The sequence below is a fragment of the Mytilus edulis genome, chromosome 7, assembly GCF_963676685.1.
Source record: "Mytilus edulis chromosome 7, xbMytEdul2.2, whole genome shotgun sequence".
Taxonomy (NCBI): Eukaryota; Metazoa; Mollusca; class Bivalvia; order Mytilida; family Mytilidae; genus Mytilus; species Mytilus edulis.
Window position 1 is genome coordinate 21001634 of NC_092350.1, and position 25855 is coordinate 21027488.

The window sequence follows — 25855 nt, forward strand, 5'->3', positions numbered from 1 at the left end:
TTTACAGTACACGTATCAGTACTAATATTTATCAGATAAAATTTGTTTTCCAGAAATGTATCTTGGCTTCAGTTTTATATGGAATCGTGTGAAAAACTTCATTTAAAATCACCTGAAAAATCAACACAGCACAGAAACTATGGAAATAAATTGTTTCAAGAGAAGAAATATAAAGATGCATTGGAATTTTATACACAGGTACAGAGGAAATATGCAGTTAGTTAAACATAAAACCTAGGTCATGTAGGCACATGATGTATCTATGTAAATACACATATATTCTATAATTTGTTCATGCTTTTATGAAATACAACCAGGAAAGAGAACCTACAATGTATTTAAATCAAAATTTAATATCAAAACATTATAATTTGGTAGAATCAATTAGCTTTATCATGTTTAAGAAATGGGTTCACTCAAAATTCTGAATTTTAAACGTTTTCTATTTGACTTTCGGTTACCTGTTTCCATGATGTTCCTAGTTTTTGTCGAGCCTGCAACTTTTGTTGCAGAAAGCTCTACATAGGGATAGTGATACGGCGGCTGCTACGGCGGCGGCGTTAGCTAACTTCTTAAAAGGTTTATATTTTAGAAGGTGAAAGACCTGGATGCTTCATACTTTGTATATAGATGCCTCATGTTACAAAGTTTCCGTCAGTCACATGTCCAATGTCCTTGACCTCATTTTCATGGTTCAGTGACCACTTGAAAAAAAAGTTCAGAATTTTTGTAATGTTGAATTCTCTCTTATTATAAGTAATAGGATAACTATATTTGGTATGTGCGTACCTTGCAAGGTCCTCATGCCCGTCAGACAGTTTTCACTTGACCTCGACCTCATTTCATGGATCAGTGAACAAGGTTAAGTTTTGGTGGTCAAGTCCATATCTCAGATACTATAAGCAATAGGACTAGTATATTTGGTGTATGGAAGGACTGGAAGGTGTACATGTCCAACTGGCAGGTGTCATCTGACCTTGACCTCATTTTCATGGTTCAGTGGTTACAGTTAAGTTTTTGTGTTTTGGTCTGTTTTTCTCATACTTTATTCAAAAGGTCTGCTATATTTGTTGTATGGAATGATTGTAAGGTGTACATGTCTAGCGGGCAGATATCATCTGACCTTGACCTCATTTTCATGGTTCAGTGGTCAAAGTTAAGTTTTTAAGTTTTGGTCTTTTTATCTAATATTATATGCCAAAGGTCAACTATATTTGGTGTATGGAAATATATTATGATCTATATGTCAGTCCCGCAGGTTTTATTTGACCATGACCTCAATTGCACGGTTCATTGCACAGTGTTAAGTTTTTGTGTTTTGGTCTATTTTTCTTAAACTATAAGTAGGTCAACTATATTTGTTGTATGGAAGCTTTGTTAGCTGTACATGTCTGCCTGGCATGGTTCATCTGACCTTGACCTCATTTTCATGGTTCATTGGTCTTTGTTTAGCTATCTTGGTTAATGTTAAGTTTATGTGACAGTTGTAATAAAGCTTTATACTTAGGACTATCAACATAATATCAATGATTAGTAAAGAAGGCGAGACATTTCAGTGTGTGCACTCTTGTATTTAGAATTATATAAAATAAGATATTGGGTGAAATCAGTGGAAGTCGGACTCAAAATATCCAACAGAAGTTAACCGAAATAAATTAAACATCTAGAAGGTACAAGTTCAGGTTAGGATACACTATAAGTATTTTTTTAACTTTGACCCCTATTATCAGTAAAATAAATCAAAACTTTGTACCAGATAAAAATGACATTTCTCCAACATGATACATAAAAATGTAAACACTTCTCAGCTTTTTGAAACAAGTAGAACTTTTTTTGTGTTTTAAATATTATTTAATACTATATGAACAGAAAAATTAGACATTATATTCATGTATGATCGAGTATTAATTATTTACAAAAGATAATTGGAGTAAATGTCTTTAACTGTTTTAGAGTGTAATGGAAGCACCAGATAAAACCAGAGATCTTGGTCTAGCTTATGGAAATTATTCAGCTGTCTGCTTTTACTTAAAATTGTATCAGGTATTTTATATAAACTTTAGAACTCCATTTAGTGATTTTATATTAATTTTACGGTACTTATTTTGTATTTTTTCCCCCAGCGCACACCTGTGATGGGGACACAGAAATACAAGGCTTCCCTTTAGTCTTGTAATCCCTCACATGTGAACAACTCTTGACAGATTTAAAAAAAAATCTATATCAAAGGTTTATATCAGGAAAATCTTGTGACTAGTTTGAAAAAACATGGAGATCAACTATTTTTAAAATGATGGAAAAATAAATTAAAAAATTCTAACATCCAGTGTAATTATCTCCCCTGAAATTTATTTGCTATTTTTTTAGAGTAAAGATAAATTGCAATCAAAACTCAATTCCCACAAATTACAAAATGATGTGCATGATCATTATTGTCAAGAAATCTATTTTATTGACAATTACATTAGAAAGTAATACACAACATAATGCATCTCCCTGTTTTACCTTCACTTATATATATTAACAAAGGAAGATAACTCATTTCAAAATATTATCTGAACATATCCCTTTGCTTTGTACATTGCAATGTTCAATATTAGTTCACAATTCAAAATGAAATCAATCTTATCACCTCGGTGCTCACAATCTTTTTGATTTGATTTGGTACAAGACCAATCAGTGCAGTTAAGTATTTTATTGAAAAATTAGAGTCTAAAAAAGGTTGGAATTGAATTCTTTTATTTGCAAGATAACATACTACTTTGTGTTTTTGTATTTTGTAGGAGACTATAGAATCTATCAAATTAGCATTAGATAACCAGTACCCAGAACCTACCTCATACAAACTGTATCTAAGATGGGCTCACTGTCTTTACCATACTGGAGACATGCAACAAGCAAGCGAAAGTAATTGGTTAAAATATTTTCTTTTGTTAAACTGAATAAAATTGAGAATGGAAATGGGGAATGTGTCAAAGAGACAACAACCCAACCATAGAAAAAACAACAGCAGAAGGTCACTAACAGGTCTTCAATGTAGCGAGACATTCCCGCACCTGGAGTCGTCCTTCAGCTGGCCCCTAAACAAATATATACTAGTTCAGTGATAATGAACGCCATACTAATTTCCGAATTGTACACAAGAAACTAAAATTAAAAAAATACAAGACTAACAAAGGCCAGAGGCTCCTGACTTGGGACAGGCGCAAAAATGCGGCTGGGTTGAACATGTTTATGAGATCTCAACCCTCCCCCTATACCTCTAGCCAATGTAAAAAAGTAAATGCATAACAAAACGCAAATTTAAAATTCAATTCAAGAGAAGTCCGAGTCTGATGTCAGAAGATGTAACTAAAGAAAATAAACAATGCGAAACATAATTGTGTTTTGCCTTATTGCTGTCCAATTTTATTTTCAGATATATAGTTTTAAATAGGACAGCATTCAAGCAATTTATACTGTTTACATTTATATAATTAAAATTCATTATAATAATTGCTGACCATTGAGTTAAATTACTATTGTCCTACCTCATTTATTTTTATACAACCGCAAAAAAAAAATGTTTGCGTTGTATAATGCTATCATGTTGTCGTCTGCGTCGGATTTAGTTTCCGGACAATAACTTTAGTTTTAGTGAATGGATCTTTACAAATTTTACCAGAAGGTTCAATACCACTAAAGGAAGGTTGGGATTGATTTTGGGGGTTATGGTCCCAATAGTTTTGGAATTTGGGGGCTAAAAAGGGGGCCCAAAATAAGCATTATTTTTTGGTTTTCAAACAATAACTTGTGTGTAAGTGTAGGAATCTCTCTGAAATTATACCACAAGTTTCCATACCATAGAGGGATAGTTAGTATTGATTTTGGGGGGTTATGGTTTCAAAAGTTTAGGTAATAGGGGCCCAAAATAAGCATTTTTGTAGTTTCAAACAATAACTTGTGTTTAAGTGTATGATGAATCTCTCTGAAATTATACCACAAGTTTCCATACCATGGGGGGATAGTTAGTATTGACTTTGGGGGGTAATGGCTCAGAATATTTTGAAATTAGGGACAAAAAAGGAGGAAAACTAGGTTTTTCTCGTCAATGGACAATTAAGACAATTAAAAAGCAGTGTAAGGGAGGTAATTCATAAACTTTTAACATACAATGTTGGGTATGTTCAGATTTACCTCCCTTATACTTCTTGTTAATTATGTATAAAAAAGTGTCAGGTTTTGGACTAATTGAAAAAAAAAGGGGTGGTATTAGTTTTCAATGGTTTTTTATCAAATTTCTCAAATTTCAAATTTTTGAAAAGTTTGAAGAAGAAATCTTTAATTGATTTGTAAGATCTTGACATTTGTTTTGTGTAAGAAACCCATATAATGTCAAAAATTTTATCACAATCTGAATTCAGAGCTGTATCAAGCTTGAATGTTTTGTCCATACATGCCCCAACTGGTCAGGGTTCGACCTCGGCAGTCGTATAAAGCTGTGCCCTGCGCAGCACCTGGTTTATTTGATGATTATTTTTTTTTCATTATTATGACACATTTTCGGAGTAATTTATTAACCACCTTGTTAATTTTGAAATTACTATGTGAAAGTATATTTTAGATATGTTTAAAATATTATATAAAATTTCAATATTTCAATGCTTTATAGTATTCAATCATTAAAATATACCTTTTATATTATTAGAAGTAAATACTGCAAAAAATGAAGTTTTTGAAAATAAAGAAATGGAAGAAAAAAGAAAAGGTATTTATATTACAACATAAACCTACGCAATTTAACAGTTTCACTGTATATTTTTTTTTTTTTTTCAAGAATTAGTATGAAGTTAGTACACAATTCTAGGATTAAAATAGTCATACTAGATTTATGTGACTTTAATTGTCAAAGTCTAGGCAATTTTGCATGTTTTACAATTTCTCAAATATGCTAATACAATGCCTATGAAATGTTTACACACCGCTTTGTTCTTTCAATGACATGACAGTCATGTCAAGAATGTTTGATAATTATATTGAAGAATGGAAAAGTATTGTTAATTCACCCTCTTCCAGACAGGGAAATGGGCGTAATAAATTAAGAACATACAGTGAAACCTGGGTAAACCGAACCCTGATAAAACCGAATTTCAGTTTAAACCGAACAATTTTCAAAGTCCCACATAATTTCCCTATCAATTTGCGTTAATTTAACCTGAAAAAACCGAACCCTGTCAATACCGAATTCCGAACGCTTTTTGAAGGCTCGTTATTAAATTTGTATTTAAAAACTACCTGTCAAAATCGGTCGATAGCAATCAAAACAAAAAAGTATTTTTAATTACTTGCATGATTTAATTAAACAAACACAGGATGACCCCAAGGGTATTGGAGGTTAAATCAACTAATGAGTTGTTATTTCAAACTAATTAGCATGTTTGTGTCCATGCATTCAGTGATTAAATGATTTTTTTTGGTGAAGAAATGTTAAACTGCCCCGATCGCCGAAAAGGGCAAAAACGGAACTTTCCCTGAGATTAATCAAATGCACGTTACTCAACAATCTCCGACGCAAATAATTACGGCCACAAAATCGTAACTGCCATTCTGTAGTTAAACTGTTTAAATAAATAATAGTTTTAAAGCCTTTAACTGGACTAAGAAGTCATGCAAAACAACAAGGTCAATGGCTTTCGAAACATGTTTACGGGATGTTGGATTCCCTTTAGAAGACCTATATATTATTCAGATGCTCCTGTAGATTTCCATGAGCTATTTAGCAACGATATTAAGTCCGAGAATAAACTGGACCCCTGCTGCTGTTTCACTCTTATCTTGTGGCGAAGTATCAATCAGCGGGGGCCAGTTTAGTCTGAGAACTCGTGTGTACAGATAATTGAAAATGATGACCTCAATTCAACTTCGGAATTGTCATTTGACAGAGACTTGGAATCTGAATTGATCAGTAAATTAAGCAAAATCACTCCAATTCGGACATCATTGAACGATTTATAGTTTCACAACGATGGGCGTGTTTGACGGAGTGGCATTTGATTTATATAAAAAAAAAATATGTAGCAATACGTATACGTCCATCTTCATCTACTTATATTTTTACATTTACATCAAAATCAACACAAAATAAATTGTGGTCTGTTGTGTCACTTATTATCCCTTGTCAGTAAGAGCCAACATTATTTGAATGTCGACTTCCGTTTACCTCTACAATCCGAACACCTGTGAAAACCAAACAAAACCGAAAGTCCCATGGGTGTTCGGTTTGGACAGGTTTCACTGTATATGATTTTTAATCAGGATTATGTTGTTTGAAACTACTGCAAACTATTGATGCTTTTTGTGAAAGAAGCGCCTTTGCAAAATTTAGATGTGGGGTAGCTCCTATTAGACTGAAAACTGGAAGTATGAAAATTTGCTGCTGAAAGAGAGATGTTGTTTTAATTGTTTTAATACTGCTGAAGATGAATATCATGTTATTTTACATTTTCCTGTTTATAATGATCTAAGACAAGTTCTTTTTACTGAGTCTCTTAAAATTGATGAACATTTTAACAGTTTAGAGATTGTCAGAAAATGGTATTTATTGTCGAATCAAGATATTACAAGATTATGTGCCAAAACCTGTAATTTTATTCTGAAATGACGCTGAGAAGTTTTATATTGTAAATAATAATTGAATATTTTTATACCCCACCTACAATAGTAGAGGGGCTTTATGTTTTCTGGTCTGTGGCTTTGTTCGTCCGTCTGTGCTTCCGTTTGTCCGTCCGTCTGTGCGTCCGTTCAGGTTAAAGTTTTTGGTCAAGGTAGTTTTCGATGAAGCTGAAGTCCAATCAACTTGAAACTTAGTACACTTGTTGCTTATGATATGATCTTTTTAATTTTAAAGCCAAATTAGACTTTTGACCCCAATTTCACCGTCCACTGAACATAGAAAATGAAAGTGGGAGTTTCAGGTTAAAGTTTTTGGTCGAGGTAGTTTTTGATGAAGCTGAAGTCCAATCAACTTGAAACTTAGTACACTTGTTGCTTATGATATGATCTTTTTAATTTTAAAGCCAAATTAGACTTGACCCCAATTTCACGGTCCACTGAACATAGAAAATGAAAGTGGGAGTTTCAGGTTAAAGTTTTTGGTCAAGGTAGTTTTTGATGAAGCTGAAGTCCAATCAACTTGAAACTTAGTACACTTGTTGCTTATGATATGATCTTTTTAATTTTAAAGCCAAATTAGACTTGACCCCAATTTCACGGTCCACTGAACATAGAAAATGAAAGTGGGAGTTTCAGGTTAAAGTTTTTGGTCAAGGTAGTTTTTGATGAAGCTGAAGTCCAATCAACTTGAAACTTAGTACACTTGTTGCTTATGATATGATCTTTTTAATTTTAAAGCCAAATTAGACTTTTGACCCCAATTTCACGGTCCACTGAACATAGAAAATGAAAGTGGGAGTTTCAGGTTAAAGTTTTTGGTCAAGGTAGTTTTTGATGAAGCTGAAGTCCAATCAACTTGAAACTTAGTACACTTGTTACTTATGATATGATCTTTCTAATTTTAAGCCAAATTAGACTTTTGACCCCAATTTCACCATCCACTGAACATAGAAAATGAAAGTGGGAGTTTCAGGTTAAAGTTTTTGGTCAAGGTAGTTTTCGATGAAGCTGAAGTCCAATCAACTTGAAACTTAGTACACTTGTTGCTTATGATATGATCTTTTTAATTTTAAAGCCAAATTAGACTTTTGACCCCAATTTCACCGTCCACTGAACATAGAAAATGAAAGTGGGAGTTTCAGGTTAAAGTTTTTGGTCGAGGTAGTTTTTGATGAAGCTGAAGTCCAATCAACTTGAAACTTAGTACACTTGTTGCTTATGATATGATCTTTTTAATTTTAAAGCCAAATTAGACTTGACCCCAATTTCACGGTCCACTGAACATAGAAAATGAAAGTGGGAGTTTCAGGTTAAAGTTTTTGGTCAAGGTAGTTTTTGATGAAGCTGAAGTCCAATCAACTTGAAACTTAGTACACTTGTTGCTTATGATATGATCTTTTTAATTTTAAAGCCAAATTAGACTTGACCCCAATTTCACGGTCCACTGAACATAGAAAATGAAAGTGGGAGTTTCAGGTTAAAGTTTTTGGTCAAGGTAGTTTTTGATGAAGCTGAAGTCCAATCAACTTGAAACTTAGTACACTTGTTGCTTATGATATGATCTTTTTAATTTTAAAGCCAAATTAGACTTTTGACCCCAATTTCACGGTCCACTGAACATAGAAAATGAAAGTGGGAGTTTCAGGTTAAAGTTTTTGGTCAAGGTAGTTTTTGATGAAGCTGAAGTCCAATCAACTTGAAACTTAGTACACTTGTTACTTATGATATGATCTTTCTAATTTTAAGCCAAATTAGACTTTTGACCCCAATTTCACCATCCACTGAACATAGAAAATGAAAGTGGGAGTTTCAGGTTAAAGTTTTTGGTCAAGGTAGTTTTTGATGAAGCTGAAGTCCAATCAACTTGAAACTTAGTACACTTGTTACTTATGATATGATCTTTCTAATTTTAAGCCAAATTAGACTTTTGACCCCAATTTCACCGTCCACTGAACATAGAAAATGAAAGTGGGAGTTTCAGGTTAAAGTTTTTGGTCAAGGTAGTTTTTGATGAAGCTGAAGTCCAATAAACTTGAAACTTAGTAAACTTGTTGCTTATGATTTGATCTTTTTATGCCCCACCTATGATAGTAGAGGGGCATTATGTTTTCTGGTCTGTGCGTCCGTTTGTCCGTCCGTCTGTTCGTTCGTCCGTCTGTCCCGCTTCAGATTAAAGTTTTTGGTCAAGGTAGTTTTTGATGAAGCCGAAGTCCAATCAACTTGAAACTTAGTACATATGTTCCTTATGATATGATCTTTCTAATTTAAAGACAAATTAAACTTTTGACACCTATTTCACGGACCACTGAACATAGAAAATGAAAGTGCGAGTTTCAGGTTAAAGTTTTTGGTCAAGGTAGTTTTTGATGAAGTTGAAGTCCAATCAACTTTAAACTTAGTACAAATGTTCCCTATGATATGATCTTTCTAATTTTAATGCCTAATTATATCTTTTTCCCATTTTCACGGTCCATTGAACATGGAAAATGATAGTGCGAGTGGGGCATCCGTGTACTTTGGACACATTCTTGTTAATTTTAAAGCCAAATTAGACTTTTGACCCCAATTTCACGGTCCACTAAACATAGAAAATGAAAGTGGGAGTTTCAGGTTAAAGTTTTTGGTCAAGGTAGTTTTTGATAAAATTGAAGTCCAATCAACTTGAAACTTAGTACATATGTTCCCTATAGTATAATCTTTCTAATTTTAATGCCAAATTAGATTATTACCCAATTTCACGGTCCATGGAACATGGTAAAGGATAGTGTGAGTGGGGCATCCGTGTACTTTGGACACATTCTTGTTGTTATATAATTTAACCATTCAGGTTTAATATTTATTATGTACATACATATTGTTTTAGTTGATTATCGTCTCTCATAAATCTGTGCAGATTGGCTTATGTATACAAAATGTTTCTTTTATAAATGTATTGTGTAAGGTGAGACTTGAATAAAATATTGAATTGAATTGAATTGTCTTAATTCACCGTCTTTGAAGGGGGCCTCAGTGGCCTAGTGGTTAAGGAAAAACTGGCTGTCACAAAATAGCCCAAAAAGATGCACTAAAAAGTGACATTAAAAACTGCCAATCAATCAATCTCCCTCTTTGATGTAAGAACATGTTTGTCATGTGCTCTTGGCACAGCTGTTTATATCAGGTACTGATGGTTAATAAGGTTATAATGTTTTAGTTATATGTATTTTTATCATAAACAACATATATAAAATTTTGTTATATATTTATTCAAAGTGAAGCTGTTAGAGGAGATTAAATTATTGGATGAAAATATTGCTAAGAACAGGTATGTGATACTTGATATTTTGAGATATCTGTAATGAAGTAGCAACCCAACAACATTAATTAGCTAAAATATAAACCTAGAGGTAATCATATTGTAAAGGGGTTTATATTGAGGCTCTTAAAATGCCTTGATTTAGAAAAGTTTCAAATAATTTTTATACGACCACAGAATGGTATCATGTGGTTGACGTCTGCATCATCAGCGTCGTCTGCATTGTCTTCCAAAGACACATGGTTTCCGGATAATAACTTTAGTGAATAGTAACTTTAGTAAAAGTAAATAGAAATCTATAAAATTTTAACACAATGTTTATAACCACAAAAGGAATGTTGGGATTATTTTTGGGGTCATGGTTTCAATGATTTAGGAATTAGGGGCCAAAAAAGGGCCCAAATAAGCATTTTTGTAGTTTTCAGTCAGTAACTTGTGTTTAAGTGTATAAATCTCTCTGAAATTTTACCGCAAGTTTCCATACAACAAAGGGATGGTTATTTGGGGGTTATGACTCAAATCTTTTAGCAATTAGGGGCATAATAGGATGGAAAACAAGGATTTTTTTCTGGTTAAGTGACAATTTTGACAATTTAAAAGCAGTGTAAGGGAGGTAACTATATTCCATTTAAAGAATACTGTTATATAAAATGAATATGTTTTATAACCTCCCTTACACTGCTTGAAAATGATATATTAAGAAATGATGATTGTCTTGAGGTGATTACCTGTAAAATTATTTTTAAAAGATACTACATGTATTAGTTAATATTAATTTTAACCATGACTGTATGTCATTTTATATTTTAATATTTAATGATGTATTTAAATGAGTAGTAATTGTTGCAAACTCCATAAGAAATTTGAATTGAGATTATTGTTGGAATAAGGGAAAGGGGGAGGTGAAAAAAATTGCAAAAGGAGGAGGGTTGTACAATTTTTCTCATTTCAGATTTCAGAAGTTAAAATGAAATTTCTTCATTAAATTTTTTTTGAGGGGATTAATAATAACGCTAAAAATCCAAAGAACATTTTGAGGTTCATTAGACTATATTCAATCTGTGTCAGAAACCTATGTTGTGTCAATTATTTAATCACAATCCAAATTCAGAGCTGTATCAAGCTTGAATGTTGTGTCCATACTTGCTCCAACTGTTCAGTGTTCGACCTCTGCTGTCGTATAAAGCTGCACCCTGCGGAGTAGCTGGTTATCAATCTTATAACTGATTTTATAAATCTAAATAGATAAGATTATTTTTGTTCAAATGTGCAATGCAAATGCGATCAGTATGTAACACATTTTATGTATAAATTCAACATCATTAGACAGCTCTTTTCGGGGTGTCAGGGAGTCATACTTAACCATAAAACTTTGCATTGTATTTTATCAACTATTGTATTGTATTGAACAGTGGAAGTAATTTAAATATTACTCAATTACTTCAGGAGCTATGAGACAACTGAAGGTAACAAAGAGGTTCAACCAGAGCTATTCCATGACAGGGATACAGTCCTAACACAAGCTTCCAGTGCTGTTACAATGAAGTATGACAAAGACAGAGGAAGATATCTACAGGTGAAATAATATCAAATTTAAAATTTATTTAAATATTAAAGTAGAAGGAAAACAAAATTTAAAATGATTTACTTAATCTATTACTTATTTGAATAGTTATAAAACATTTCTCTGTTAAAAATAGTATAAAACATAAACTATTATGGTGTAAATCATTAAGAGCAATCTTTTATTATCCTTGCAAAATAAGTCTACATCTTAGTATTGGTATTGTGGAAAAAAACTACTTTTTTTGAAAATTAAGGACCAGTTTGTGTCTTATTGTTAAGAAATTAACTTAAGTTTGAAAAGATGGCTTATAACTTATATATAATTTTTTTCTGTGTATTTCCAGGCCACATGTAAAATACCAGCAGGAAGTGTGATTATTGCAGAGAAACCCTTTGCCACAGTGTTGTTACCAGATCATTATCAAACACATTGTCATCATTGTATTGGTCAGCTGACTGCTGTTGTACCGTAAGTATTCAAGCTAAAACATTCCAAACTTGTCTCACAAGAGCATGTTTACCACTGTAGAGATTATAGATTTTATTAGAGCCCCACTGTCTGTCCCTCGGTCACAAATTGTGTCTGCTCTATATCTAGAGAACTGTTATAATTTCATACTTAAACTTGACATGCATCTTAATGAACACCAAAGGGTGTGTCATAATGTATGTACAACTTCCTAGGTCAAAGGTTAAGTTCAAAAACTTTGGTTTCAGTTGACAAACCCATGTCTTATGATAAAGATACAAATTTTATACAACACATTATTCACAGCGGGCCAACAGAGATGGCTCACATCTCAATGATGTCTAGTTACCAATCAGACATGTAACAGAAACAAGTGGTAGTATTACAACCAAATTATGGTTTTATTCTTCACGTTTTCTGTTGTGTAATCAAATTAAAGAAATGTGGTTGCTATAAAATTATCTTTTTTTTTCACAAATCTGATTCATTTCACCAAAAAGGAGGCTTCATCAGCTGTATCGCTAGCCTGTCTACACTGTGAGGATAAACATTATTGTTTATTTTATTTACATGCTTATAAAATGATTATAAAATGTAGCTGTGACTTACTACTGTGCTTTTGAGATTGTTTTAATGATCCATGATTTGACTAGTTGTAGGAGATGTAGCACTGTATTATACTGTAGTGAGACATGTAGACAACAATCCTGGTCAATATACCATCAAATAGAATGCCAGTATTTAGATATATGTCATTCTGTAAGTATTATTTTACAAATAATGGAAAAACATCAATTTAGATATTAAAAAAGAACAGATGACTTTGACAATTTTGTTCATTATGTATGGTTAATATGACTACTGTAAATACTGGTTATTTTGTTTAAGCTTAAACTCTTGGCATTATGTTTAATAGTCAACAAGATCAATATATATAGGGTTTAAGCTAGGATTTTGAGATCTTTAGTCACTTTTGCACGCTATTAAAATCAACTTCTTTTTGTTTAACAGCAAGGGACATAGGATGTCTATTACTAGCTTCATCTTTTACTTTGTCAGATTTCAAAGGACTTATAGGCATTATTGGCAGTTATTGTATGATTTGACTGTATTGGCCCTAATTATGAAAGATTCTGACATGGGATTGGGAAATTTAGTTCACAATTTCTCTTCAGTTTGTTTCAGGGGACATTCCTACAGGCACTTGTTTCTATCCATGGGAAGACCCACTATCAACATATATTTACGTTGATAGTGGGTCTTCCCATGGATAGAAACAAGTGCCTCAGGAAATTCCTGATCAACAAAAGTTGGATTTCTTTTTTTAAACCAGGAATCACAGCAGAAATTAACTTGCAATGATTATCTCACTGCATAATCATTATCCTTATAAAACGTCTAAATCGATATTTGGAAATCATTTCTATTAAGTTGGAACTGTATAAAATCCTTTTTGGATGGATTATAATGACTGTAAGGAGGTTGTAAACAATCAAGAATTGATCACATGTACTACTTTCGTTTTTAAAATGAAATGAAAACGGGAAGTGACACGTGGAAAATAAGTTAAAAACAAGTCCAGATTCATCAGGAAATTATCATTTTTCAATTTAAATTAATTTAGTAAGAGATATATATTTGTCTCTCTTGTTTAACTGATACAAACATTTCGTATTTTACGTTTTTGGTGTCTGAATAGTCATAAAAATACTTTCACGCATGTGTAGCATACAGTACAGGAAGCACCTGTTTGACTCGTGAAAACATTTCTGAACATTTTGAATAAAGTTCTATATTTTAAATGGAGATTGTCGAAATTGTTTTTGAAGAAAATATTTATCAAATATGACAAAAATGCCTTCGAATGATGAATCTACGACAAACGAACTTCAAACTATGATCATCTGAGAAATATTGAAATTCAAATGTGAACTGTCTGGGGAGAAACAATTTTGATCAAATGACGAAATTATACTCCTGGTTGTTATAATGCCAACTGACTGATTTTCCTTGGGAAAATAGTTATGATGGTCAGTTATGAAGTTTATTAATAATAACGGATGAGTGACCCATCAGATGGCGATAAGCAGATTAGTTGTAATCACAACTTGTAACACCTGTTGCAAATTTTAATTACCTGGGGGTCATAAACTTGTCAAAAACATAAAGACAGGTAGATAATATTATATATAGTATTTTAAAGCGAACAAAATTTTACACTTTCAAAATTTAGGTGATGAAAATTGATTTGAAATACTTTTGTCAATGTGAAAACTGTTTCGTAAATAACAAAAGTGACGAGCGCTAGCAAAATCACTGGGTCAATACCATAGATATCGCATTATGTATGTCTTTACGCATGAAGTCTGTAATATTGGTATATTTTATAAGAAATCAACACTTTGAATTTTTACAAACCACACATAATCTCTTCACTTAAAAGTTCTGTTAGAATTATACAGTTTTAATGAAAGAAAGCACTAAAACTGATCAAGAGTCAAATTTGTAGAGAGGGATCAACATGCAAATGAAAATGATAAGATCTCTTTCTACAAATTTTACTCTTGATCAGTTTTAGTGCTTTACTTCATTAAAAATGTTTATTTTCAATTTATTTCAGATAGTAATTTTTCACTACCAATTTTACTTTCAGTCTGTTTTGGTGATATATATTATTTTGTATCTGTTTCAGATAGGTATAGCACATTTAAGTTTAAGAATTGTTCTCACAGCAGGACTTCAGCATCTTCTTGGTATGTTTAGGAGTTATGTGTGGTGTAAACATGGGATATTTTTGTGGGTTTTTCAAATTCAACACATTAACTAAATATAAAGAGTACCCTTTACATCAATATTGTTTATTTGTAAAAACTATTTGTGCAGGGGATACTTTGGAACATTTTTAACATTTCATTTTATGCCATATGACTCTTTGATGACCTTAGTTGCCAAAAGTGTTTGGTGATAATAAAAATCATATAATGACCTGATGAAAGAAAAGGTTCTCAAGTTATGCATTTATTTCATAGTCGCAGATTCATTACAGCAAATTATTTGATTTTAGCAACATGTAGACACTCATTTAAAAAAATCAATGTTCATTTATATTTATTTCATTCTTAAATTGTTTTTTTCTTCTTGATAAGTACTTATTTTATTTTAAACTAGTGCAGTATATATTTACATTTAAAAAGTACTTGTATATGGTAAGTATTACCATTTCAGCTACTAATACATGTATATTTAGCATCAGTTACAGAGTGCTGTTTACCTTTTTGTAACTTAATTACCTAAGAATATATATTTGATTTATATAGTAAAACTGATTTGAAGAATGTCCTTGTTTTATTGCTAATAAAATGTACCTTCATTTGTAGATTTTAGAGACAAGATGTCAGCATCAGAATTTTACCAAAAAGAAGATAGAATAGGAGGAGTGACAGAAGAAGGAACATATGATAAAACTTACCTGTCTGTGTATGACCTTATGACCCATGCCCTTGACATTGAGACAGCAGACTCGTTCCAGTACACCTTGGTAAATATTGATGAATAAAACTATGTAATGTATCTAAATATTAGATATCAACATAGGTTATAATCACATGTACAGTGATATTGTAGTCAATTTATAAGATACTGTTATTGAATATGATTAAAAGGAGCTGTGCTATATCAGTCAAAATAAGAGTGACCATCAGTTTATCCGGTTTATCTAGAAATTCTACTCTACAGTAAAAGTAAATTTTATAATTAGTTTGACAAACATTATATTTGATGAGGTTTTTAACCAAACAGAAGCTGATGTAGAAGGGAATGTTTTCCAGATTGATAATAAATTGATAAAGCAAATTAATGTTTGTTGCCTGAAAAATTTCAATTTGTAAGGTGGTCAGCTTCAGACTATATTCAAAAGGTTTTATTAATTTAACACTCATATATTATCATTTTAGACTGCCTTACTTCTTTTGACAATTCTGAAGAAATCTGGTTGGCTGGAAAAGAAATCAGGTGATGTCAAAATAACCAATGATAACACAGAAGACATAACAAAGTTACAGTTTTCTCAGGATGACCTCTATATTGGAGGACTTCTGTTACGTCATATAGAACAACTTGTGTGTAATGCTCATGCCATCACTGAATTACAGGTCACCCAGACCTCTGATACTTCATTGGTGGATAGTAAAAGTCAGGAGAGAGTTGCTACAGCAATTTATCCTACCACTAGTTTGCTGAACCATTCATGTGATCCCTCTATTATTCCAGGGTATGGATTATTTGTACCATATATAGATATAAGAAGATGTGGTATGAGTGGGAATGAGACAACTCTCTATCCAAGTCACAATATGTTAAAGTAATCAATTATAGGTTAAAGTGCAGTCCTCAACACAGAGCCTTGGCTCACCCTGAACAACAAGTTATAAAGGGCCCCAAAAATTACTAGTGTAAAACCATTCAAATGGGAAAACTAACAGTCTTATCTATATGAGAAACACTTATGAACCACATCAACTAACGACAACTACTGAACATCAGATTCCTGAGATTAAGTTGTATACTAGAGATTTTTAATCAACATATTTATTGACATTTTTTATGAACATTTTTCTAGCAAAACTAGAAATTCTTGTATGAATACATCATGACGGATGTGCAATAATATGATGTACCAGTATTCTCTAAACAAAATAGTTGTAGAAACTTTGCATTATTCATATTGAAGTTACAATTATTCCTTAGTTCTGAAAACATTTTACGTATAAATATAAACAATAAAACAAAAGATAGTGATGCTAAGAATAAACATGACTATTTTTCAGTTTTGATAAGGACAAGTTAGTGGTGAGAGTTATAAAAGATGTTGAAGCTGGGGAAGAAATATTTAATTGTTATGGTAAGTGCAGTACATATTTGGAAAATCATATGGGGTTCTTCATTTTACAACTAATTTCATAACCAAGATGTCAATATCAGCTTGAAAGCTTAACTCATAGAACATGATTTTGATGAACATTAATATAGGTAGTTAAATAAAAGTTTTCAGCATTTTTTTCTCAATTTTCCTGTCATCTTTTTGTATGAAATTTTTCCATCTCAAGCTACTTTAGTGATTTTTCAGTCTAAATAGTAAGAATATTTAAATACTTGCAATGAAGAAACATAAGGTTGTGAAAATGTAAATTGTATTAACGAAAAAAAAGTACTTGGAATTTATTATTTATTTTAGCTGTCAGACTGAACTTTAATAGCAACTTGCCTTTTCCATGTTTTAAAAACTTGCAAAACATAAACACTGGCTTTTCTTTTATTTCTGTTTGATATATATCCAGAGTGTTAAAAATTGATTGAAAGTTTGGTTCATCAGTCACTTCTTTAAACTTTGTATATTGTAGGACCTCATCATAAAAGAATGAGTAAAATGGAACGTCAGCAGGCCTTGAAGACACAATATTTCTTTACCTGTCGATGTCCATCTTGTCAGGCATATGATGAACAAGACATTTTTACGGTAAGTTTTTCATGATTGTTTGATCCATTTAAAGGACAGAGTCAGTCATCCTTTAAGTTTAGCAATGTAGCTAGAAAAACTGCTTAATTTTTGAACAATGCATTTAATAAGAGAAAAAAACTCTTTGTATAGGAACAATCAAACATGAATTCTAACTTTGTCCGCTGTTAAATGATTATTATATTTTTTTAAGTGACTTATAGGCAGGGGTCGAAATTAGCGCTAGTCCCGTAGTCCGGGACTAGTAAAATTTGCGTTGGACCAGTAGATTTTGTCAGCTGGTGGTCCGGCCGACCAGTAGAAATTTGTCAATAAAAATCACTGATTACATCGCAATCTCCGTTTGTTTACAAAACAATTTACCTGTGAAATCAATTACACGGTACTGAGGGGTATTACAAATGATCAAGTTAATTAATATCTCGGGTGAGCGTCCTTCATTACAATATAAAATGTGGAAATTTCGGAAGGAGTTAAACCGCCGGACAAAAAAATTAAGACAACTGAAAATCAAAAGGAAGATCGAAATAAAGTATACGAAAGTGACAAAAGGAAACGCAAATACCAAAAATCATGGGAAAAAGATCGTGAATGGTTGCATTATATAGTAGATCGAATATTTCTGGACAGCGCTCTATTGTCGTCGTGAGAATTGCGATGACGTGGAAGACAATGTTGATATTTTTTCTGTCCTTGATCCTGATTTTGATAAAGAAAATCATTGAGATTACCAAAGCCTTTATCAAAATCAGAATAAAGACTATTCCTTTGTCTAACTTATGTAAACGAAAGCATCAAAATAAAATTAAACATCTGTCATTTATATTAGTGTTTGTCAAATTAATGTCATTTTTGCAGGACCAGTAGATTTGGAGCCGGACCAGTAGAGTTTTCAGTCCACTGGTCCGACTGGCCAGTACACAAAAAAGCTTAAATTCGACCCCTGCTTATAGGTCCAAAAGGGCCAGGTGTTGATACATGTAATTACAACTGCTTATTGAAATATTGTATATTGTTATAAAACACATGTCACTATAATAAACAATTTGGTATTGGTATTGGTATTGTAGCACAATTACTAAATAGTGACTAAGTACATCTCTACCAAAATATATAATGAGATTCAAACAAATTGTTTACATCTGTTTGTTTATAATCACATTCATACACTATTTATCAATTTCCAAAAAGAGTTGAGGAAAAATATTTTTTAATTTTAATTTTAATAGACTTTCTTGATTTACTAAATGAATGCTTTGTTGCTTGTTTCAATGGGCCTCATTTTTAGATTTTTTTTGCCCCACATAGGATAGTAGAGGGGCACTATGTTTTCTGGTCTGTGGGTCTGTCCATTCGTCTGTTCGACCGTTTGTATGTCTGTTTTTGGTTGAGGTAGTTTTTAATGAAGTTGAAGTCCAATCAACTTGAAACTTAGTACACATGTTCCCCATGATATATTCTTTCTAATTTTAATGCCAAATTAGAGTTTTGATCCCAATTTTATGGTCCACTGAATATAGAAAATGATAGTGCGAGTGGGGCATCCTTGTACTATAGACACATTCTTGTTTTATTTAGTGACACTACTGATTCTTTAAGTAGGATTTTCTTAAGACCAAGTCTTTAAGTAATCAATTATTCAATTCACAATTGTAATTTCAATATGTAGACTAATTTTAAAGATTGTGAATAAAGAGAGAGTGTGGTGTTCATGATTATTTTCATTTCAGTAGCATTAAAATTTATGTTTATTTACCAATTTATAAATAAATGATTTAAAGTGAAATCCAACAAATCTTGAGGATGATATTATAAAACAAATCTTTAAAAGTATTTACATATTTGTGCCCTTCATTTTGATTGAAAACTAAGTTATTTTGGCCATGTTTATCAGCTTTTCAGAAAATATAAAAGTATTTGAGGAACCCATTAAATCCATCGAGATGAAATTCATTTTTATCACCTGATTTCTTCTTTCATTTTAGAGCTACTGTTGTCCATTATGTAAAGCAGCACTAAAAGAGAATGAAACAACATGTTCTTGTACAGCATGTGACTTCACTGACCATGTGACAATGTTTTTAACCAATGAGAATACGGCAAAAAATATGTTTATAGATGGATTAAAATGTTTACAGATCCAAGATATTGAAGGTTTGTGGTTATAAGTCCCTTATCAGCCATGCCTGGGGGCCATTACATTACAATTACTTTTTAATTCTTCCATTACAACTACAATTACATTTTTCTCACATGTAATGCTTTACATTACAATTACTTTGCCTGTGTAATGCATTACATTCAATATAAAAACTAAAAACATTCAAAAACCTATTTTATAGGAAATTGATAAATGTAACCAGGGTATATGTACATATTATATGATGACATAGACTTCAAATACTGGTTAATCAACATGCCCATCGCATTTATCATCATACATGTTTCAAACATTTGAAAAATAAATAAATTATTATATAATTTTGTTTCTAACATTGATCACTTAATCATTAAGACATCTTAAAGGGATTTCAAAGGGATATAATACATGTGTCATCTAAGGTTTATCTTTTTAAATGCCTAAGGGCTCTGTGAGGACAAACAAAAGTTGAGAAGATTTGATTGCAACAAAAACATTTTAATATTAATTCGGTGAAAGAACAACACAGTTGGCATAGTTATGAATGCTTGAAGAAAATTATAAAGGGCATATCTATAAAACTATCTATACTGATTTAATACAGTAATTAACTTTGACATTAATTTTATTCAATACTTTCTTTTGTTTTTGTTAACTTTTTTTTTACTATATTCTTCAATTTCAATTTATCAATTTGTAACGCAAAGTAATGTACAGTAATGGAGGCATTACATTGCTTTTTAACTAAAGTAATCATTACATTACATGTAATTGTAATGCAGAAAATGTGCATTACATAAAAAAAAATACAAATTACCATTACCCTAGGCCTGCTATCAGCATAGCGAAAAGGACTTAATTTTGCACTCTATCCATCTGTCAGTCCAGCAAATTAGTTTTCCATACTTTTTTATACGACCGCAAATTTTGAAAAAATTTTCGTCGTATATTGCTATCACGTTGGCGTCGGCGTCGGCGTCGTCGTCGTCGTCGTCCGGCGTCCGAATACTTTTAGTTTTCGCACTCTAACTTTAGTAAAAGTGAATAGAAATCTATGAAATTTTAACACAAGGTTTATGACCATAAAAGGAAGGTTGGTATTGATTTTGGGAGTTTTGGTCCCAACATTTTAGGAATAAGGGGCCAAAAAGGGTCCAAATAAGCATTTTCTTGGTTTTCACACCATAACTTTAGTTTAAGTTAATAGAAATCTATGAAATTTTGACACAAGGTTTATGACCACAAAAGAAAGATTGGGATTGATTTTGGGAGTTTTGGTTTCAATAGTTTAGGAATAAGGGGCCAATAAAGGGCCCAAATAAGCATTTTTCTTGGTTTTTGCACAATAACCTTAGGTTAAGTAAATGGAAATCTATGAAATTTAAACACAATGTTTATGACCACAAAAGGAAGGTTGGTATTTATTTTGGGAGTTTAGGACCCAACAGATTAGGAATTAGGGGCCAAAAAGGGACCCAAATAAGCATTTTTCTTGGTTTTCGCACTATAATGTTAGTATAAGTAAATACAAATCTATGAAATTTAAACACAAGGCTTATGACCATAAAAGGAAGGTTGGTATTGTTTTTGGGAGTTTTGGTCCCAACAGTTTAGGAAAAAGGGGCCCAAAGGGTCCAAAATTAAACTTTGTTTGATTTCATCAAAATTGAATAATTGGGGTTCTTTGATATGCCGAATCTAACTGTATATGTAGATTCTCAACTTTTGGTCCCGTTTTCAAATTGGTCTACATTAAGGTCCAAAGGGTCCAAAATTAAACTTAGTTTGATTTTGACAAAAAATGAATCGGTTGGGTTCTTTGATATGTTGAATCTAAAAATGTACTTAGATTCTTGATTATTGAAGTTTTTTTGGTCCAGTTTTCAAATTGGTTTACATTAAGGTCCAAAGGGTCCAAAATTAAACTTTGTTTGATTTCATCAAAAATTGAATCCTTGGGGTTCTTTGATATGCCAAATCTAACTGTGTATGTAGATTCTTCATTTTTGGTCCTGTTTTCAAATTTCAAATTCTACATTAAAGTCCAAAGGGTCCAAAATTAAACTAAGTTTGATTTTAACAAAAATTGAATTCTTGGGCCTCTTTGATATGCTGAATCTAAACATGTACTTAGATTTTTGATTATGGGCCCAGTTTTCAAGTTGGTCCAAATCAGGATCTAAAATTATTATATTAAGTATTGTGCAATGGCAAGAAATATCTAATTGCACAATATTGTGAAATAGCAAATTTTTTTTTTAATTAGAGTTATCTTTCTTTGTCCAGAATAGTAAGCAAGAAATATCCTATTTGTGCAATAGCAAGAATTTTTTTTAATTGGAGTTATCTTTCTTTGTCCAGAATCAACTTAAATCTTTGTTATATACAATATACAATGTATATACACTTTTTACTACCAACTGATAAATTTAAATAATCTTTACCATTCAGTGATAACAAGCAGTTTTTTTACATCTTAATATTTTAAGATGTATTTAAATGAGTAGTTATCGTTGCAAACTCCATTAGAAATTTGAATTGATATCAGTTTTGAAAAAGGGAAACGGGGATGTGAAAAAAAAGGGGGGGGGGTTAAATTTTTCTCATTTCAGATTTCATAAATAAAAAGAAAATTTCTTCAAACATTTTTTTGAGAGGATTAATATTCAACAGCATAGTGATTTGCTCAAAGGCAAAAAAAAACTTTTAAGTTCATTAGACCACATTCATTCTGTGTCAGAAACCTATGCTGTGTCAACTATTTAATTTTAGATTTAAAAAGTTTGAAGAAGAAATCTTTAATTGATTTGTAAAATCTTGGCATTTGTTTTGTGTAAAAAAAAACCATGTAATGTCAAAAATTTGATCACAATCCAAATTCAGAGCTGTATCATGCTTGAATGTTTTGTCCATACTTGCCCCAACTGTTCAGGGTTCGACCTCTGCGGTCGTATAAAGCTGCGCCCTGCGGAGCACCTGGTTTTAAGTGGTGAAAAATGTTGATTTGATATTTGGTTTATTGTTTTATCATGACCAGTTACAGATTAAATTTGAATTTTATTTCGGTATGGTGATTTTGTGCAGAGTTACGGTTTTGGACTTACAAAATTCATTTAAATAATCATTTTTCAAAATTGAAAAGTGCTTCAAATTACAGGTTATACAAGCAAGTTACCATTTTTCCATTTCAAACAAATATAGATAAAGCTATGAAATATAAGAAAACAGCCAGAAATCTGAATTTCATTTTTTTGGAGATCTGAAAGTAATTACAAGCAGGTGAGATTCAAAGTATATATTTTTATGACTTCAATATTTTCTTTCAGGAGCTATTCAAAATTTCACAAACTGTCTAAATGTACAGTTAAAGGTTTTATACAAACATCATAAAAGCTTGGCAGAAACAAAGGACTGTCTTGCTCAGTGTTATGCTCTTTCAAGTAAGTAGTATACTGTTGTATGTACACGTTACTAACAATGCTTATATATGATTATCTACTCTCTCCTGATGTCAAAGCAGCTGAAAACAGAGATACTTTTCAGGATATTCATTTCTATCCATAATATGGATACAAGAAGTTTTGTTAATTTTTCAAATTGATATAAAGTTGTATCCTTTTAAGTTTTAAAAAAGTGACAAATATACATATGTAGTCATGTGAGCTATGTTCCAACAATGTTCTTCACTGGTTATTAGCACCAGTAATTCAGCATAACCTTGTTGATGATGTTTTTTTCTCTTTTTCCAAACTAGAGCCTCAGATTTAGCATGTCTATTTCAACAGAAAAGTAGAATAATGGATATATGTATTCCTTATTCCAAAAGCAATACAGCTTATAGGTATAAAGTTTGAATTATATTATATACAATACAGTAAGCAACAAATAGTACAATAAGGTAAATATAGAACTCATACAATTTATAAACAAAAAAGCTAACGAGAAAAAAATTATAATATTTAATTTTATGGAAATGGTAAATTTTAAAAGTCATCAGTTATAATTTCTGAAATCTGTTTAATTGATTGTATTACAGAGAAGTACAACAAAGCTATACCATACCTACGAGACAGTGTCTGTACATTAGGGAAGCTGTATGGAGACACTAGTATAGAGTATGCTAATGAACTGCATAAGTTTGCTGGAGTACTATATTATGCTGAGGGATTTCTGGAGGAAGGATTAGCTGTTATAGACAAGGCTGTTCAAATATTTACTTTACATTGCGGAAATAAATATGAACTTGTGCAAGAACTAGAAGAAATGAAGATCTGCATGCTAGACAAATTAAAAATAGAATAAATTAATTACCTATATGATTTATTATTTTTGCATTATACAGATATGCACTATCATAACCCATGAAATGGGTAGCCATTACGCATACATATATCCATAAATTATAACAGACTGATTTTAACTCAATAATGTAGTGTTAGGATTTTTAAATTGTCAAAGTAAGGCCATTAACAGAGCCTTGGCTCACACCAAACAGCTAGCTATAAGGAGCCCCAAAAATGACTAGTGTAAAACCATTCAATCAGGAAAACCAAGTTTAATCTATATAAAAAACTGAGAAACAAGAAACACTTATGAACCACAATAACAAATGACAACAACTGGACATCAGGTTACTTTATGGGAATCTCAAAAGGTTTTTTATGAACACAAAGATTTTAAAAAATTTGGTCGTATATTGGTATCACGTTGTCGTTGTCAGGGTTTGAATTTGGGGTTAATTTCCCCGAACATGTAGAATTTAGGGGCCAAAAAAGGGCCAAAGAGAAGCATTTTTCTATTTTACAGACAATAACTTGTGTTTAAGTGTATATATCTCTCTGAAATTATACTACTAGGTTTCTTACTACAAAGAAAAGTCTGGAATTGAGTTTTGGGGTTCTTGCTCCAAGGGGGGTTTCAATAAGTTGGGGTCAAAAAAAGGGGCCCAAATAAGGATTTTTGTAGTTTCCAGTCAATAACTTGTGTTTAAGTGTATAAATATCTCTGAAATTATACCACAAGTTTCCATACTACAAAAGGATGGTAATAGGGATTATAGCTCAAATCATTTAGCAAATAGGGGGCAAAAAAGGGGGGGGGGGGAAACAAGGGTTTTTCTGGTTAGAGGACATAAATTTCAAGAAAGAAATCCAGATATGAAATAGGCCTGATCTCCCTCAATAGTATCCATGATATCAAATTCACAGGGATAAATTTAGCTAGATGTTTTTCTCCTATCTTTCTGCATGTTTGAAATTAATCCTGTTTAAATGAACAGAACAACTAGCAAGGGTGCACATAAAATTGCCAATTTAGAATGCAGAATCTAGTCTATATGAATATCAATCTATTCCAAAATCAAGATTTATGTTGTAGATAATAAACAGCTGTGCCATGAGCGCATAACATGTCCGTCATTTTATGCAATAATCATCAATTGTTTTTGAAATACGGTGCGACATGTGAACCCTACCTATTTTTACAAAAAAACTCAATATCTCTAAAATGAAATTTTGAATCAAAACCAAAAAGTATACAGATCTTTAGATTCATATAACTAAGAAGTGTGTAAAGTTTTAAGTAATAATCATATACTGTTTTTGAGATAAGGCGCGACATATAAAAAAAAACTCCCCCTTTTTGTACAAAATACTCCATAACTCAAATATAAAATTAAAATTTTGAATCATCGACAAAAGGTATACAGATCTTCAGATTAATATAACTTTGAAGTGTGTAAAGTTTTAATCAATTATCACAAATCGTTTTTGAGATACAGTGTGACATGGGAAAAAAACACACCCCTGTTTTAGTTACAAAGTCCCGCAACTCAAAAAGTTTTAATCTAATTTTTACCAAAAAATATACAGATCATTTGACCATCATAAGAAACATCTATATTAAGTTTCATGAAATTTGGATAAGTCATTCTCAAGTTATGGTGTGACATGTTTACGCCGGACAGACAAATGGATGGACACTGAATATTTGTATACCATTATACGTCCCGTAAAAATTTTGACGGGCATATAAAAACAATCCAGCATTATAATCTCTACTTTGTTAGCTCACCTGGCCTAAAAGGCCAAGTGAGCTTTTCTCATCACTTGGCGTCCGGCGTCCGGCGTCGTCCGTCGTCGTCGTTAACTTTTACAAAAATCTTCTCCTCTGAAACTACTGGGCCAAATTAAACCAAACTTGGCCACAATCATCATTGGA

The 25855-nt window shown here is 31.8% G+C and overlaps 1 protein-coding gene across 1 annotated transcript in view; it reads left to right on the forward strand.

Moving 5' to 3' along the window:
* The window catches only part of LOC139481010 (SET and MYND domain-containing protein 4-like), a 45137-nt gene extending 21185 nt beyond the window's left edge, over positions 1–23952 (forward strand). Inside the window, exons 2-17 of the mRNA XM_071264030.1 lie at positions 54–198; positions 1954–2043; positions 2784–2907; positions 4688–4747; positions 9904–9955; positions 11393–11522; positions 11857–11981; positions 12635–12740; positions 14674–14734; positions 15359–15519; positions 15935–16251; positions 16808–16881; positions 17381–17496; positions 19482–19650; positions 22963–23076; positions 23673–23952. Of these exons, the coding sequence (XP_071120131.1) occupies positions 54–198; positions 1954–2043; positions 2784–2907; positions 4688–4747; positions 9904–9955; positions 11393–11522; positions 11857–11981; positions 12635–12740; positions 14674–14734; positions 15359–15519; positions 15935–16251; positions 16808–16881; positions 17381–17496; positions 19482–19650; positions 22963–23076; positions 23673–23938 (2110 nt within the window). The 3' untranslated portion in view covers positions 23939–23952. The remainder of the gene's footprint in view (positions 1–53; positions 199–1953; positions 2044–2783; positions 2908–4687; positions 4748–9903; positions 9956–11392; positions 11523–11856; positions 11982–12634; positions 12741–14673; positions 14735–15358; positions 15520–15934; positions 16252–16807; positions 16882–17380; positions 17497–19481; positions 19651–22962; positions 23077–23672) is intronic.
* Positions 23953–25855: the final 1903 nt, after the last annotated feature.